The sequence below is a fragment of the Vanessa cardui genome, chromosome 19 (assembly GCF_905220365.1).
Source record: "Vanessa cardui chromosome 19, ilVanCard2.1, whole genome shotgun sequence".
In the NCBI taxonomy this organism is placed as follows: Eukaryota; Metazoa; Arthropoda; class Insecta; order Lepidoptera; family Nymphalidae; genus Vanessa; species Vanessa cardui.
The window spans coordinates 12265494-12282021 of record NC_061141.1 but is presented as its reverse complement, the minus strand read 5'-3'; the positions used below and the strand labels follow the sequence as shown (position 1 = coordinate 12282021).

General features: G+C 37.5%; 2 protein-coding genes across 9 annotated transcripts in view; one reads left to right on the top strand and one right to left on the bottom strand.

Annotated features, from left to right (window-relative positions):
• LOC124537777 (facilitated trehalose transporter Tret1-2 homolog) overlaps positions 1-4045 on the bottom strand; it is a 46212-nt gene extending 42167 nt beyond the window's left edge. The window contains exon 1 of the mRNA XM_047114677.1: positions 3800-4045. Within this exon, the coding sequence (XP_046970633.1) occupies positions 3800-3834 (35 nt within the window). The 5' untranslated portion in view covers positions 3835-4045. The remainder of the gene's footprint in view (positions 1-3799) is intronic.
• LOC124537775 (neurobeachin-like) overlaps positions 1-14277 on the top strand; it is a 410519-nt gene extending 396242 nt beyond the window's left edge. For all 8 annotated transcript variants that reach the window (XM_047114671.1, XM_047114669.1, XM_047114672.1 and 5 more), the window contains 10 exons: positions 5686-5798; positions 6135-6275; positions 9420-9539; positions 10606-10825; positions 11315-11749; positions 11829-11987; positions 12080-12209; positions 12278-12411; positions 12497-12693; positions 13119-14277. In XM_047114671.1, coding sequence (XP_046970627.1) covers positions 5686-5798; positions 6135-6275; positions 9420-9539; positions 10606-10825; positions 11315-11749; positions 11829-11987; positions 12080-12209; positions 12278-12411; positions 12497-12693; positions 13119-13361 — 1892 coding nt within the window. In that variant the 3' untranslated portion in view covers positions 13362-14277. The remainder of the gene's footprint in view (positions 1-5685; positions 5799-6134; positions 6276-9419; positions 9540-10605; positions 10826-11314; positions 11750-11828; positions 11988-12079; positions 12210-12277; positions 12412-12496; positions 12694-13118) is intronic.
• The last annotated feature ends 2251 nt before the right edge of the window (positions 14278-16528 follow it).

Below are 16528 nucleotides of genomic sequence, written 5' to 3'. Positions count from 1 at the left end.
AAACATCTATCACAGAACAAACAAACACGCCAAATGTAAAGATAACATCATTAGTAAAAAACAGCAACAACAAACAACAAAAGCAATTATTCATTACAGTAAAAAATACAATTTATGTATACATACATATATACATTAATGCAATCTATTTATCTATCTGTCTGGTTGCGTCGGCTCATTTTGAAGAATACCTTTTATGGCTTGAACTGGCCGTGAGAAAGTGATTTATAATATTATTGGGATATTAAAAAATAATAAATTATACATATTGATAATAAGGGTATAGAAAGGATGTTAAAAATATTTAAATAAAACTAATTATAACGGATGAATCGCGTATATTAATTATTTTTAAACATCCCGACGTTTCGAGCACTTTGCAGTGTTCGTGGTCACGGGTAGACCTACCCGTCGATCTACCCGTGACCACGAACACTGCAAAGTGCTCGAAACGTCGGGATGTTTAAAAATAATTAATATACGCGATTCATCCGTTATAATTAGTTTTATTTAAATGTTAAAAATAATTCTTATCTAAACGAAAATATATCAAGCTATTTATGAATATGTTTTTTTAATTACTAAAGTAAAACAAAATAAGATGTACATACTACGGAGCAGAGAGTTGTAAAATAAAAAGAAAAATTTTATCATCAACCTGAATCATGATGGTTGATGGTATGATAATCATAGTCACATACCAAAGAAAATAATTCTTGCTGCCACTTTAAATTGTACCGCTAATTTTAATTGTATGTTGCGCTATTAAAATAAGTTACAAGTTAGATTTAAATCATATAATTATATCGTATCGTAGTTAACGATAAAACGAAGGCTTCTCCCGAACGCTGACAGCTCATGTTCATAATATAATCTCATTCCCGCATATTGTTTGTCGAAATTGACAATAATTGACACATTGCGTGCACTCGGCATCCTTGACAAAAATATCCTTACATTGAAAAGAAAATCTATCGATTTCAAGAGCGATTAGTCTTCGCACCGTTGATGCAATATTAAGTATTATTAAATCCGATGATCGTTTTCATTACAACTGTTTAACCTCCTGAATTGATGTAAAATTATAAGTATTGTTTTAAATGGGGGAAGGTTGATTAAGAAATATTGTTTACGGTTTCTTGTTGTTTTTCTATACACAATTTTATCAGCTCTTCTGCATAATTCATATCCTACTAGAATATCCTATATACCAGATCCGAAGTCAAAGGGATCATGTATATTTGAAGTAGCAAAGAATATACGGTACAGTATGTGAAGCATTTATAAATGGAAGAAAACACAATTTTTGTACGAAGCAAAGTTTGTATCTTTGGATAGTAGTAACCACTTACCAGATGGCCCGTTTGCTTGCCTACCTATCGTTCTTATTTAACAAATCTAGGCACACATAGTTTTAAGAATATAAAAAAAAATCGGCAAGAGCCACCCGACTTAGAATTGTATGCATATTATTTAAACAAAAAACGATTATAACTGCTATCAACATGTCAATCTATTATTCATCCCTTCTTCTTAACTGATAATAAATTTGAAAGTCATCAAAACAGCTCCCAAAACCGTGGAGAACCATCTAAACAGATAATTTGCTGCATTAATGAGGAAATCGACGTTTTGCATGTCCGCAGACGTAATATCGGTAATGTTCTAATTGCGCGGCTCCGCATCAGCGTCATGACGAAAACGCAAGGAGCTGCTTATGTAACAAATAATGCAACAGCTCTCGCTAGGTTCGAGGCTAGATAGAAAACAAGCAACAAAGGAACGTGGAACCATAGAGAAGATGACGATTCTATTATTCCTCTTATTGTCATTGGTCGTGACATTTGAGGACATGCTAATAAGGCAAATGACAAACTTTTCCCTGTGCGAATTTCGTTATTACCGGCCACTTTTTCGCAGCAAAATTTCATAATCATTAACGTTAAATGTGACATAATATGTCAAATAAAGTTTTTAAAGTAAAAATGGGATACCTACGTACAAGAGACAATGCTGCAGAATACATTCACATTCATTGAAACTTTTAGCTATGAGACGTGGGAATTATTTGTGATTATACTGCTATGATGTCTTAGAAGTTACAATACTGGACTTTAACCGAAGATTTCAAGTTCGATACCGCGCAAGCATTTTTCAGATATCATGTGCTGTTTATGATTCATTACATCATTGCCACACCCTTAACCGTCTCAAGAGACTTTTGCCATTGATATTTACAAAGTGTTACTTTTTGTATTTATAAGTGCAACGGTTCAATAACCTTTGCAAGAGAGCGATTTTATCAAATGTGAAGTGTCCGACAGTACGATGAGTTATAAGTACGTGGCGCATTCAATAGTTGCACTGCGGTCATTGTTATACGTTATAAACTAAACATACACTACATGCATTATCACAGTATGTACTACGTGAGTAACTACAATGATAAAGAACAAAGTATCAATATGACTGACCTCACTTTGTCCGGGTGAAATAAGTATTTTATTTACCTTCACGTGGCTGGACTGGATAGGTGCTACCCACTCATCAGATATTCTACCACCAAACGGCAGTAGGGTGATTGAGCCAGTTAAATTTTGGGCACACGGGACATAACATCTTAGTTCCCAAGGTGGATGCCTCATTAGTGATGTAAGGAATGGTCAATATTTCTTAAAGCGCCATTGTCTATAGGCGGTAGTGACCACTAACCATTAAGTGGAGCATTAACCCGTCCGTCTACCTTTACCATTAAAATAAATCCGATCACAGTGCCAGCTATTACGCCCAATATAAAGCATCCATGGATTTTAATACATATTAAAAACTACATCAAAATCGGTCTAACCGTTTAGCTAAAAATCGGAAACACACGTACAGAAGATTTTTATAAATAAAGATTAATGTAATTTTCACACTATTTTTTGAGTTGCCTTGAAATCGATTTGAAGAACAATTGACACAATTTAACGACTAACAGTAATACCTACTTATTAGGCTTAATAGCTTCTAAGTTAAAACTTACACAATAGCTCAGAATTGTGAGTGCTCGATTGATTTAGAGTTTCATAATACCTTCCATAAAATTTCATGATGTATTTGCCAATAAACCGTTCTGGTCTATTTAGAATTGTCCTCGGTTTGATCTCAAGGTACCCATTGTGGTACGTTTTGACATGGTGACCATTTTCGAAAATTTTGATTGACTTTTCGAAATCAGCTCAGAGTTATATGATATTGTATATATATTCATCGTTTTTATATTATATAGTTAATAATACTTACTATTTTGAAAAATCGAGGTTTTCATGTTTTATGAAAATATTCTATTACGAACTTCATTGTATACCTAATATAAATGAGATTGTCACGTCTATTCTGACGTTGTTTTAATAATAACTTGAATATAACGTTCCAACATTGTGTTACTGGTCAACATAACCTATTTGTATAAACTGATATACTCGAGTAAATTAACAAAAACGATTTAAAATTGAAATACAAAAGATTGTTTCTCTTAACGATTGTATTTAAAAAATAAATTATTTTTAAAATAAACACTCTCACTCATTATGGCCAATATAAAAAAAAATAACAATAAACACTCAATAATAAATAATAAATAATTGCACATCTCAAATCACAAATAATTATGATTATCCGTGTTCAAACGATTATTTTCAGAAGGTCAGTGACATGAAACATCGCGTGCTGAATTCGCAAACAATAGTCACAAAAAGACAATTATCTAAAAACTTTTTCCTATATTTACTCAACCAGCTGACTTTGTTTACCTTACCTCTTTAACATTTCAATAAAGCGTACTCTCATCATTATAATCGATCACTTCACACCACAGATAAATAAGGAAGAGATTACGCGCGCAAAACAAACGTCATGCCGATTACAAAGCACTGCAATCTGTATTACGGTTGAAAAGAATACTTTCGTTTGAAAACACTTTCACTGCTTCTTTTGTTTTTTTTTTTACTTTTTAAGTTTAAGGCGTGGTGCAAACGACCGCGAAAGTAGACAATCATTTGACGAATGCCTCGCCTGACTATCAAATGGGAAAAGTAGAAGCGATCACGTGAAAACTACAATGGGCTTACAGTGGGACATCGCTCGATAAGTGGCCATTATTTAACTAACACAAACATCTCGTGCCGGCCAAAGTGCATGAGATTGCAATCGAATTAAGCTTAAGTATGCTTTAAGATCGATTGTACTTTTCCTCGAAGGTTCAACTGATTTATTTATACCGATTACTACACTCCTGCGCTGGGACAAAAAAAACAACTTATAAAACGGAAAAAGCGACTAGAGAAAAAAACGCTGCGGGACACATTTTTCCAACTTATTGAAATTATCAAAAAGTTTCTGATCTTTGTTGTATAAATATAATTGCAATATCGATATTTACAAAGCATAGGTTATCGCTTTATAGGTCGAATTTCTCTCGACCTCCACTAATAGCCGCAAGCCATGACGCTTCGCATTATGTGACCGATGTCGATATTAACCAATTAAATTCCGATCAATCATTGATATTGTTAATTAATAAAAACCTTGTTACTATTAATGAAAGCGAAATCACATTTTTCTTCTAATATATATTTAAAATGTTAGCTGTTATTGTTGTACAAGCTGAGTACGTCAATAATCGAACTGGAATTTAATTTATTACGGGATAAATCGCCTGTATATGTTAATTGTATGATAAGCAGAAGTAACAGTTCTCATACAAAAAATGCACTGGTGACAAGTGGTTTGCTTATTTTTTCTCCCAGAGTATGGGAGCGGGCGATAAACGGAGAAATGGTGCCAACATTTTTCTTATTTAAATTAATGTATAATAAACTAAGAAATATCTAATCTTGGATATATTTTACTTAGCGTGACATACCTGTCATTACTATTTTTTCCATACCCGTCTCCTACGTAATTAGCGAGTTTCTTGTCGGACCTGAGAAGAAACAGCTGAATGTTGAAAAATTTGTACATAACCAAAAATATGCTCGAAATTTCACTCGACATTTCTTTGATTATAAAGATTTTTTTACTTTTGCGCGATTGTTGGATTATTCAATATGTTTTTACCTAGTTATTATTATCAGTATAATATACAGGTATTCGGAAATCTGAATCATTTAGCTTTTTATTCAATATGATCTTGTGAATTGATGATTCAGTGCCTGTTACTTCGAATCAATCGACCCACAATGTAGCTAATCTTGACTTAGTTTCTCCACCGTTCTTATGTAATAATTCTCAAGCAATATCCAATAAAAAATTATCCAAGAGTCAAACAAAGAATCTTAAAAAAATTGTATAGATTTTTTTATCGTATTTGTTATCAACTCGCATAGATATTCTTTTAACTACTTTAAAACATTATAAAACATATTTTATTTTTTATTTTTAGAAAATTTAAATAGTTGCTTTGATTGATATTGGTTGATTTGTGTCAATCCGGGTCATGTAAAAACTTTTTGTATGAAACGGAAGTTGAGTTACATTATCAGACAGATTTTCAATTACATTTAAAAACAATGTTGGCCAACATTGTTTGTAAATGTTGTCTATTAATAATAGGGGATTTTTAAATACATGTTTAATCTCCGTTTATGACTCTGATATAGTTCTATTATTTACATGTTAAAATGTTGCAAATGAAATTCCCAGGTCGTACGTACAACGATCTGAACCAGTACCCGGTGTTTCCATGGGTGCTCACCAACTACGAGAGTGAAGAGTTGGATCTCAGTCAGCCATCGAACTACAGGGACTTATCTAAGGTATATTTTGCTCTATATATCTTTCACATATTTTTCCAGCGCTGCTCATAATTATACATAAAATTTGTAACAGTTTGTAAAATGAATAAATTAAACAATTTCCTGACTTTAAGTGACTTTATATTGATTCCTGTTTATCGTCCATATCTGAAAGTGGTCTATACAATGAGGGGATTCCCTCTTATTATATATACTATTCGTAGCTACGTATGCTGAAATGCATTTGGCATATATTTTTGAAATTTTTTATTAAATTTAATGCTTTCGTGTCAAGGAGGTTTTTTTGTTAAAGTTATCGAGAAAACTGAAATAGTACCAACTTTTCATGATCAACAGCCAATTGGAGCTCTGAACCCAAGTCGTCGGGCTTACTTCGAGGAGCGCTACAACACGTGGGAGCACGAGTCGACGCCTCCCTTCCACTACGGCACCCACTACTCCACAGCGGCGTTCGTGCTCAATTGGCTCGTTCGAATTGTGAGTCATATCACTTCTCTATGTGTTACAACTGTGTTTATATGAGACTCGGCCTATCACTACCTGCTGTTATTCAATTCATTAGCGTTCACATGTCATTGGTGTCAAAATGTAACGATGAGCAAAAACTAACCGAAGATGTTATGAAATCAAATCGAATCAAAATATGCATTACTCAAATAGCCTTCACAAGTTCTTTTGAATCGTAATTTAAAAACTATATCAAGAGAAGCTACCACCGGTTCGGAATGTAGATTCTACCGAAAAGATTCAGCAAAATCTCAATAGTTCCTCTTTTACAAGATTTAAAAATACAAAGTCATATTCGTTACAATTATATATGTATGTAATTTATCCTGGAAATCAACAAGCAAGCAAGTAACTTACTAGATATAAAACTTAGACAATAATATTACTGTTGAGTGGGTAGGTGAATTGCTGGATACACTTACTTCTTATCATAATTACTTAGAATTTGGTTCCATTTCACTATCGAATAGTACTACAAAGGATACTGGTTGTTTTTTAGAATCAACGGGTTAATTTTCTTTGCAATAAAACGAATTAAAAAAATCATACCTCCCAACCACTTAGCACATATTATGTAGACAAACAGAAATGCTTAGTATTTCTGTGTTCTGGTTGGAAGTGTGAATCCTGCTCGGAATAATGCATAAATTTAATCTACCTTTTCTGAGTTTGATAGCGATATAGTAATAGTTAGAATTACTTACTACGAAAATGTCTGTTAGTGTATTTTAGCCATCAGATTTGCCCACCAACCTGCCAACATTTTAGTAAGTTATGGTTGTCTACAAATTAAGACCCTATTATGCCTTTTCCGTACCTTTTCTTGTACTTCTTGTAGTCTGTTCTAGAATCAGAGATTGCTTAATAATAATTCTTTCTGAAACTGTGACACAACTCATGGTTTACTTGATTGAAACAAATATTAGCTCGATATAATGTGTTAATTATTTTCATTCGTTCATTCCTTTTTGCCTCGTAATGACTTCATGGCTATTCAACCCGATTTAGAATCGGATTGTCTTAATAAAACACTCCCGATGCGCCATTAAGGCGACTGGAAAGGGTTTGGGCGCAGTGGTAGCTGTTTATAGCATTAAATATTTTATTTATTAAATAATAATATTAGTCCACAAAATATGATATTTATGCTACATTGTCTTAATGCTTAAGAATGTACTTTATGATATGTATTATGTATAACAATTTAACAAAGTATAATAATATTATCAAACAATACATAATAATAACGCGACATGCGTCATTTTAATACAATTCAAACATTGATAGTTCCTACGCCAGACAACAATGTTCCTGTCATCATATTTCATACACATGACTCTGATATATATTTTGATATATGAATCAAAACTATTAAAACTATTAGAACCAATTTAAATGTCAAACTGCCCTCGATCTGTTGTTTTATCCTTAAAATGACTGAAAACAGAGAACACTCACCGTATATACTTATACAAAACACAATACATATACATATTTGTACAAAAACATAGCAGTTGTTTAATTTTAACCAGCAACAATGACTCTGAATGAATCATAGATCGTAGAAACAATGATTGTGACATGTATAAAAATTCACGCTAAATATTTTCAACAAACTAGGTACACTAATAACAACGCCCGCAAACACACCACGACTTTATAAACACGCGCGTCCTGAAATTAAGAAACATAATGAAGTGTGTCTCACACGCATGATATATTCGAGAAATGCAACATTCGTTCATTTTCACACCGAGCCCCTACGCTCCGTCACCAAGAGTTTTGATTTATGTTCCGTTCCCAATTACTCGTAAATAAAGCGATTAAAATTGCAATAGCTTGATAACTATTAATACTGAAACAATTGCTATTCTGATAATGCTGCAAGCAATTTTTTTTCTATATTACGGATACGTAAAGAGCGTTGATTGCAATCCGATACATACCGGAAGTTACATACTAATGTATAGACATTATATTCGTTACAGGTTAAATGTTAAATGATGATTTAAAATTACTCTTAAAAGCCTACCTGAATACAGCATATTTTGATTTGATTTGTCTTAAAACATTTAACAGGACAGAGATTAAATACAAAAAAAAATAACAAACATACATGTTAGTTATTAATGTAGTGTGTATTCAATAATTTTGTTGGCATGAGTCTACTAAACTACTGTATAATCTACAAAAACTTGTTAACTTTAGGAAAAATAACCCTAAAATGCATAAAATTTCTCCGTTTATGATCATTATCTTGAAATTAATTCTTTTTAAAATATAAAAAGTAACATGTCTACATTCGTAATAGTAAGTAGTTAGTACACTGTTACTACCGCCTATTACGATTCCGCTAGAAGAATAATTAACTATTTTTCACGTCGCCAATTCCCAAACAACCTTGCGAACGAAGATTTTATGTCTCTTGTGCCTGCTGTTACACTGGCTGACCCACCCCGCAAACCGGAACACCACTATACGAAGTATTACTGTTTGGCTCTAGAATATCTCATCAATAGTACTTAACGAGATTGGCTACAAAGCTAACCTCAACTCCTCCAATAAAATAATACAGTATGTGTTAAATATGATTAGTGCTTTATATTCCGACCCTTACATTTTAGCATCAATAATCTGTACACCCCACTAGCATCAAAGCATAGCTTGCGAGAATGCGTAAGTGAAAAGCGGTCGTAGTGAATTACGAGTAACATTAAGTAGACGCGACGCCAGCGCCGTCAAAACAATCGCGGCGCGCGAGACGACGCCGCGCGACAGATGCGCCGCGCGCGCCGGATTCGATGTGACGGCTCTGTTGAATTGTAACCGTTTTTGGATGAAATGGAAATAGAATGTCTGCTCTGTTTAACTATTTTCATTCCATACCGATTGAAATGTCACGAGTAATATATACTTCAATGACTTCCATAATAGCAAACATACTCTTAGACGCATTCAGAAATACAATACTCTAAGTTTGTTATTCAAGTATATTTTTATGATATTCTCTTTAAATTAAGTCCTTTATGGTACAGAAAATTCTGCTAGGTTTCTCACAGTACATTTTAAGTTGTAATTTCTCCTAATATAACATATATTTATGTTACTTTACAGGAACCCATGACTACGATGTTCTTAGCGCTTCACGGAGGCAAATTTGACCATCCCAATCGACTGTTCTCTTCTATTGCGCTTTCCTGGAAAAACTGCCAAAGAGACACTTCCGACGTAAAGGTAGGATTGCAGTTTTTTTTTTTTTTTTTTAAATATATGAGACAACATCACATACATTACTCTGGTCCCAATGTAAGTAGCGGAAGCACTTGTGTTATGGAAATCAGAAGTAACGACGGTACCACAAACACCCAGACCCGAGACAACATAGAAAACTAATGGTAATCCACATTGACTCGGCCGGGAATCGAACCCGGGACCTCAGAGTGGCGTACCCATGAAAACCGGTGTACACACCACTCGACCATGGAGGTCGTCAAAAGTTGATATGGATTAAGACTAAAGTAGTAAAAGTACGTGTAAATTGCTGGATATAACTGTAAACGTGTAATAAGAAGTCAACGAGTGCTGGTGAATGTGAGCGCTGAATTTTATTGAAATTATAAAACACAAGCTATCATGAAATATTGTAAGCGATAAACTGAACAAAACCACCCAACGGATGTTTATACGGTTTTAACTAATGGGACGTGTTGCTTAGTGATTCATAAGGATCAATTAGTAAGATTAAGGCGTATAAATTATTAAGTTGTCGGTAAATATTATGCCAAGAATATTATATTACTATATAAACGTTTTACTGTAAACCCTTGTCCTACCCGTGCAAAGCTAGGACTTGTGTTAAATATACCAGTAATATGTATTTGAAACAATGTATGAGAATTTGTTGTATAAGTACGATCCATTTAGCCGGTCACCATTGCCTACACATTACTAGGTACCTTAAAAAAAGGTTAACCATCCCTTACATGGCCAATGCGCCGCAAACCTTTGAAACTAACAATACTTAGAATATATGGATGGTGGTAGTTTGAGAGGGTGGTACCTACTAGGAATAACAAGGCTATATATTCAACTGTTTATAAATTCGTTAAATTATGATTGTATCTGATCTATTTCGATAATTAAAAGGCATGTCGGCAAATAACGATAATGCTGTCGATTATTTACAGAAAAAAACAAATCTATTGTCGATAAATAATGCACCATAATAATGTCTTTCTTTCTAATTTTCAAAGCACTGTTATAGAGACTTAAAGTAAAAACAAATATTTATATTTTGCAGGAACTCATACCCGAACTCTTCTTCTTACCTGAAATGCTGGTGAACAGCTCCGGATACAAGCTGGGTATCCCGGACTCCCCTTCTGGAGATGTTATCTTACCTCCCTGGGCGTCGTCCGCCGAGGAGTTCGTCAGGATCAACCGAATGGCCTTGGAGTCAGAGTTCGTTAGCTGCCAATTACATCAATGGATCGATCTGATCTTCGGTTACAAACAAAGAGGTTCGTATTTGATTGCGTGAATATTTTGTTTTTAAAATTAAACTCTGGGATTTCGCAAAATATTTTGAAAATACTCATCAATATTGCCTACTCCGAGCCGAGATGGCCCAGTGAGCCGAGATGGCCCAGTGGTTGAGCCGAGATGGCCCAGTGGTTAGAACTCGTGCATCTTAACCGATGATTTCGGGTTCAAACCCAGGCAAGCACCACTATATATAAGTGCTTAATTTGTGTTTATAATTCATCTCGTGCTCGGCGGTGAAGGAAAACATCATGAGGAGGAAACCTGCATGTGTCTAGTTTCATTGAAATTCTGACACATGTGCATTCCACCAACCCGCATTGGAACAGCGTGGTGGAATATGTTCCAAACCCTCTCCTTAATGAGAGAGGAGGCCATTAGCCCAGCAGTGGGAAATTTACAGGCTGTTACTTTACTTTACTTTTATGCCTACTCCTACATATGTTCGTCAATACTGTTCTTATCAGGACCCGAAGCCGTCCGCGCCACCAACGTGTTCTACTACCTGACGTACGAGGGCGGCGTGCGGCTGGACCAGATAACGGAGCCGATCACGCGCGCCGCCATCGAGGACCAGATCCGCAGCTTCGGGCAGACGCCGGCGCAGCTGCTGAGCGAGCCGCACCCGCCGCGCGCCTCCACCATGCACCTCGCGCCGCTCATGTTCGCGGCCGCGCCCGACGACGTGTGCCTGCGCCTCAAGCTGCCCTCCAACGCCGCCGTGGTGCACGTGTCGGCCAACACCTACCCGCAGCTCGCCATGCCGGCCGCCGTCACCGTCAGCGCGGCGCGCGCCTTCGCCGCCCACCGCTGGGCCGGCGGCGGCTGCGCGCACTCCGCGCCCGCCCGCCACGCCGACCACCCGCCGCCGCACCACCCGCTCGTCATGGACCCCGTCTGGGGTGAGTCTCCAAACTCCTACCGAACTTGTACTATGTATCGCCCGACACTTACTTCGAACTTCGTCCGTGGTTTCCGCAGCGGCGGGAGGGGCGGCGCAGGCCCGTCGCCAGCTGGGCGACAACTTCTCGCAGCGGGTGCGCGCGCGCAGCAACTGCTTCGTGACCACCGTCGACTCGCGCTTCCTCATCGCCGCCGGCTTCTGGGACAACAGCTTCCGCGTCTTCTCCACCGAGACAGGTGGGTGCCGTGTCCCCTGTGACGACCAACCGAGCTTCGCGCTCGAGGTATTTATATACGATGTGTAACGACCTCCCCTCTCTCGTCCTCAGCCAAAATAGTACAAATAATCTTCGGGCACTACGGCGTCGTGACGTGCGTGTCGCGCTCCGAGTGCAACATCACGTCGGACTGCTACATCGCGTCGGGCTCCGAGGACTGCACCGTGCTGCTGTGGCACTGGTGAGTGCGCTCCCGGCAGGCTACCGTGGTGACCCGCAGCGCAGAGGTAACCCGCAGTGTGCCCGCAGGTCGGCGCGGCACGGCGGCATCGTGGGCGAGGGCGAGACGCCGGCGCCGCGCGTCACGCTGACGGGACACGACGCGCCGCTCAACGGCGTGCTGGTGTCGGCCGAGCTCGGCCTCGTCATCTCGTCCTCCGTCAGTGAGTGTCGCCCCGCGCCCGCAGACGCGCGTCCGCACGGCGTGTCAGCTCGCTCTAACCCCGTGTCCCCCCCCCTGCCCCGCAGACGGGCCAGTGCTGATCCACACGACGTTCGGCGAGCTGCTGCGCTCGCTGGCGGCGGCCGAGGGCGTGACGGGCCCGCAGCAGCTGGCGCTGTCCCGCGAGGGCGTGGTGGTGGTCGCCTACGCGCGCGGGCACCTGGCCGCCTTCACGCTCAACGGCAGGCGGCTGCGGCACGAGACGCACAACGACAATTTCCAGGTCAGCAGGGGCGCAGGGGAACTCCAAAGTTTCTCGTCCCTTTAGAAATAATATGAAAAATAATATAGTTGAAAATTAATATTTTTTACATAGTTTAGGCAAGCGAACACACAACCCAAATAACACTTATAAAAAATGACAAGTCGCGCTAATCACCTTTCAGTCCGCACCCACAAACTAAAATTAATAGCGGCTTAATAGAGTTTTACACGCTTTTTTTATTCTAACCAGTTATATGAATAGAGGAATCTCCTAAACTTATACATAACACTTTCTCTATGTATTATATATAATATTTAAATAAAATAGTCAGCGTGGGCCTCGTCTTTCAAGAAGACGACTAGCTTGAAGTAAAAATGTAAAATAAGAACCCCAAACGTATAAGTGTAACGTGAGGGCTAACGAGCGCGTGTGTCGCGTGGCAGTGCCTGGCGCTGTCGCGCTGCGGCGAGTACCTGGTGTGCGCGGGCGACGCGGGCGTGGTGGAGGTGTGGCGCGCCGTCACGCTGGCGCCGCTGTACGCGTTCCCGCCCGCCGGCGCGCCCGTGCGCAGCCTGGCGCTGTCGCACGACCAGCGCTTCCTGCTGGCCGGCCTCGACAACGGCTCGCTCGTCGTCTTCCACGTCGACTTCAACCGCTGGCACCACGAGTACCAGCAGCGCTACTGAGCGCGCCACCAAACCGCCAAACTCAAGCTTACCGTATCGTTACTATTATTTATCGTACACCGTGTACACCGGTTTTCATGGGTACGCCACTCTGAGGTCCCGGGACGATGTAGATTATCATTAGTTTTCTATGTTGTCTCGGATCTGGGTGTTTGTGGTATCGTTACTTCTGATTTCCATAACACAAGTGCTTCAGCTACTTACATTGGGATCAGAGTAATGTATGCGATGTTGTCTCTTATTTATTATTTATTTATATAAAATTAAAAACACGCAAAGGAATAATTATTATAATATATAATTTGATTTAGTAAACAAACAGCGCATTGCGACATTGATTACATGGCAACTGGAGCGAACAGAGTGTGTTTATGTAGTAGTTTAACGTTGGGAATGTTTAGCATTCGTGTGTGTAAAGGCAGCAAGCGGTGGACGAGTAGTCGTAAGTAAAGTAATTTTACATAGTTGACATTCCAGTTTAATTAATATATAATACGTTTTATTTATATAGATTAAATTTTATTTAAAACGTCTGCTTTATTTTCTTAGTGCCATAAGTGACTTCGAAAGGTATTAGATATTTAGTGATTATTATTTGTCTTAAATAGATCTCCTGAGTCCTCACGATGACGTCCATTTTTATTATGTTTATGTACTTAATTATATTATTTATTGTGCAATACTTTTATTAATCATTTTATAAGGAAATGAAATATATTTGGTATTATTTCTTATTCGTATTCGACATTCTTTTATCCCTGATATTTTATTTTAATTGATTTCAAAAACATTCCGATGAAATTGTTTTCCATTCTTTGGTGGAGGGTAAGCTAGGCTAAAGTACTTAAATTTTATTAATTAATATTGTTGTAATCTTTATCACTTTTGTTTTTTATTAAATGGTCATATTGACTTATTTTTGCTTTTTATTTATTTCCTTTTCTTTATTTCTGCCATTTGTCCGTTATGCCATTACAATTCATTAGCATCGCCGCCGTTCATCGAGTAGTTAGAGGTAAGAGCGCTGATGTAGACACTTTCGCTAATTAACAATGTCAATATAACTTAGAAGGAGTTAGATGGTATGTAAAGTTAAAGCTAATTATTGGTTACGGCTGGGTTCAAACCAGACTAGTTTTTTACGCGATTGTATTTATTGTAAAAAAAAAATCAATTAAAATAACTATATTTTTTCATCAGCACACCGGCACCGCTCCTTCCGTTCTGTGATTTAGGCTTTAAACCGCACACTAGACATAAATATATCTTCTAATATCTAACTGTGCCAAAACTATTGTAAAATAAAGATCGTCGAGAGAACAGTTATCGTATGAGATAGAAAGTTATCGCTCTGCCTTCATTTCCATTCCTATCTATGTCTGTAGCCTCGTTAGGTTAGAAGTTGAAATCTTTAAAGAGTATTGTAGACAATTCTAGTTACAAATTCTCTTAGGAACTTTCTAGAAAATTGTACAAATGCCCCTTGAACCCTTGTCTCACGTCCCACTGTAGTTCTATTCTAGTAGAATCTTAAACTAGATACTGTTAGCGCTTCACATCTCTCTATTTATACAAAGTTATCGATCGCCAGTTGTGACTATAGAATTTCTCGAGTTAATTACCCTTGACTACCAGAGCGAGTTAGTTAGTACTATTCGGACGATCCAGTCGCCCGCGCGTACGGCCCAAGTCGTACGACGCCCCACTGCCATCTGGTGACTGAACCGCTATCCAATGTCTCCGTCGCTTTATTATCTCTTCAGATTTCAAAAGCCTTAAAAAATACTATAAAAAATATTTTAATACTTCCTAGGGTCAATAGTGTAGCACTTAACCGTAAAATATAATACGATCATCGTCGAATGCTTCGTCACCATTGAATGTTTCAATCGTCTAGTACCGCATCACCCGCCGCACGCTGACAAAGGCACGCTATACGCAATTCTGTCCATTAAAGTAAGTTAAATGTAAGCGAATGTTGGGTTAGGTGAATAAGATTTTATTTTCTAGTGTTTAAGGTCACCTGTATATTTCGAAAAGTAATCACTGTCCTGCCCACGTAATTGTAAGCAAATTCAATACTTTACGAGCGATGAGGCTGTTTAGTCAACACGCAAACGCATCGGAGATAACGTGTTGAGCTTTAGACACGGGGACAAGTGCGCTGCGAGCTCGCTTCCGCGCGTATTGTAACGGTATTTGTAATAAACGCTTCTCTAACAATTATTCACATTACAATAAGATTTTTTTATAAACTGCCTCGGCCGTCTAAGGCCTTGGCGTCTAATCTAGATGATATATATGATAAATTGTTGTTGAACGTATTAGTCAATGATGCATAGACTAGATTTATTTTAGAAACGTAGCCGCTGTAGATTATTGAACGAAATTTGTGGAAATCGTTGGAAATCTTCGTCTCTTTCTAGATATTAATTTAGCTTTTTTAATATTACATTTTAGTGACATACGATTTATTGAACACGTTATTGAGAAGATTGTAAGAAAAGTTACGGTCGTCTTTGTGTTGTTAACTTTGTTATTTGTTTAAACTATATTTTAAATGTACCCGTAGTGAGTAATGCTAAATCAATTATTAGTTATTGTTCGATTGTATGTATAATATGTAAGTTGTCTCACTTTAAACGTATATCATTGCACATGCTTCATATGAATAAACTCGACATTTAATTACTGGACACAATAACCGAAATTATAAATATTCGTTAAATATCTGATTAATAAATATTTTTATTTACTTTAATTACTCTAGACATGATTTATGTTAAGAATAAATTGTTATGCTAAGTATATGGTGCGTTTGTATGTAATGAAAAGATCTTAAGTAATAAATTGCATTGAGTAAACAGTATTCTTTTTCTTATACCTCGTTCGTTTTTGTTCATCTTTATTAAATGAAATTAAAGTACTCTTTACAATTGCTTGTGATTCTTCAAGAGATATAATTTATTATAATGGCAACACTTTTATAAAAAGTCAAAATAGTAAAGTATTAACCGAGTTGGTTCTCTTTTAAAATGTTTTATCTTATCTAAAATATATCTTTTCCTTAAAAATAAATTAACATCATGAAGACGAAAACTTTTAGTATTTTTTTTTCTTGTTTTTGCATTACAATTAATGTAATAACGTCTTGGTTTCCTATATCA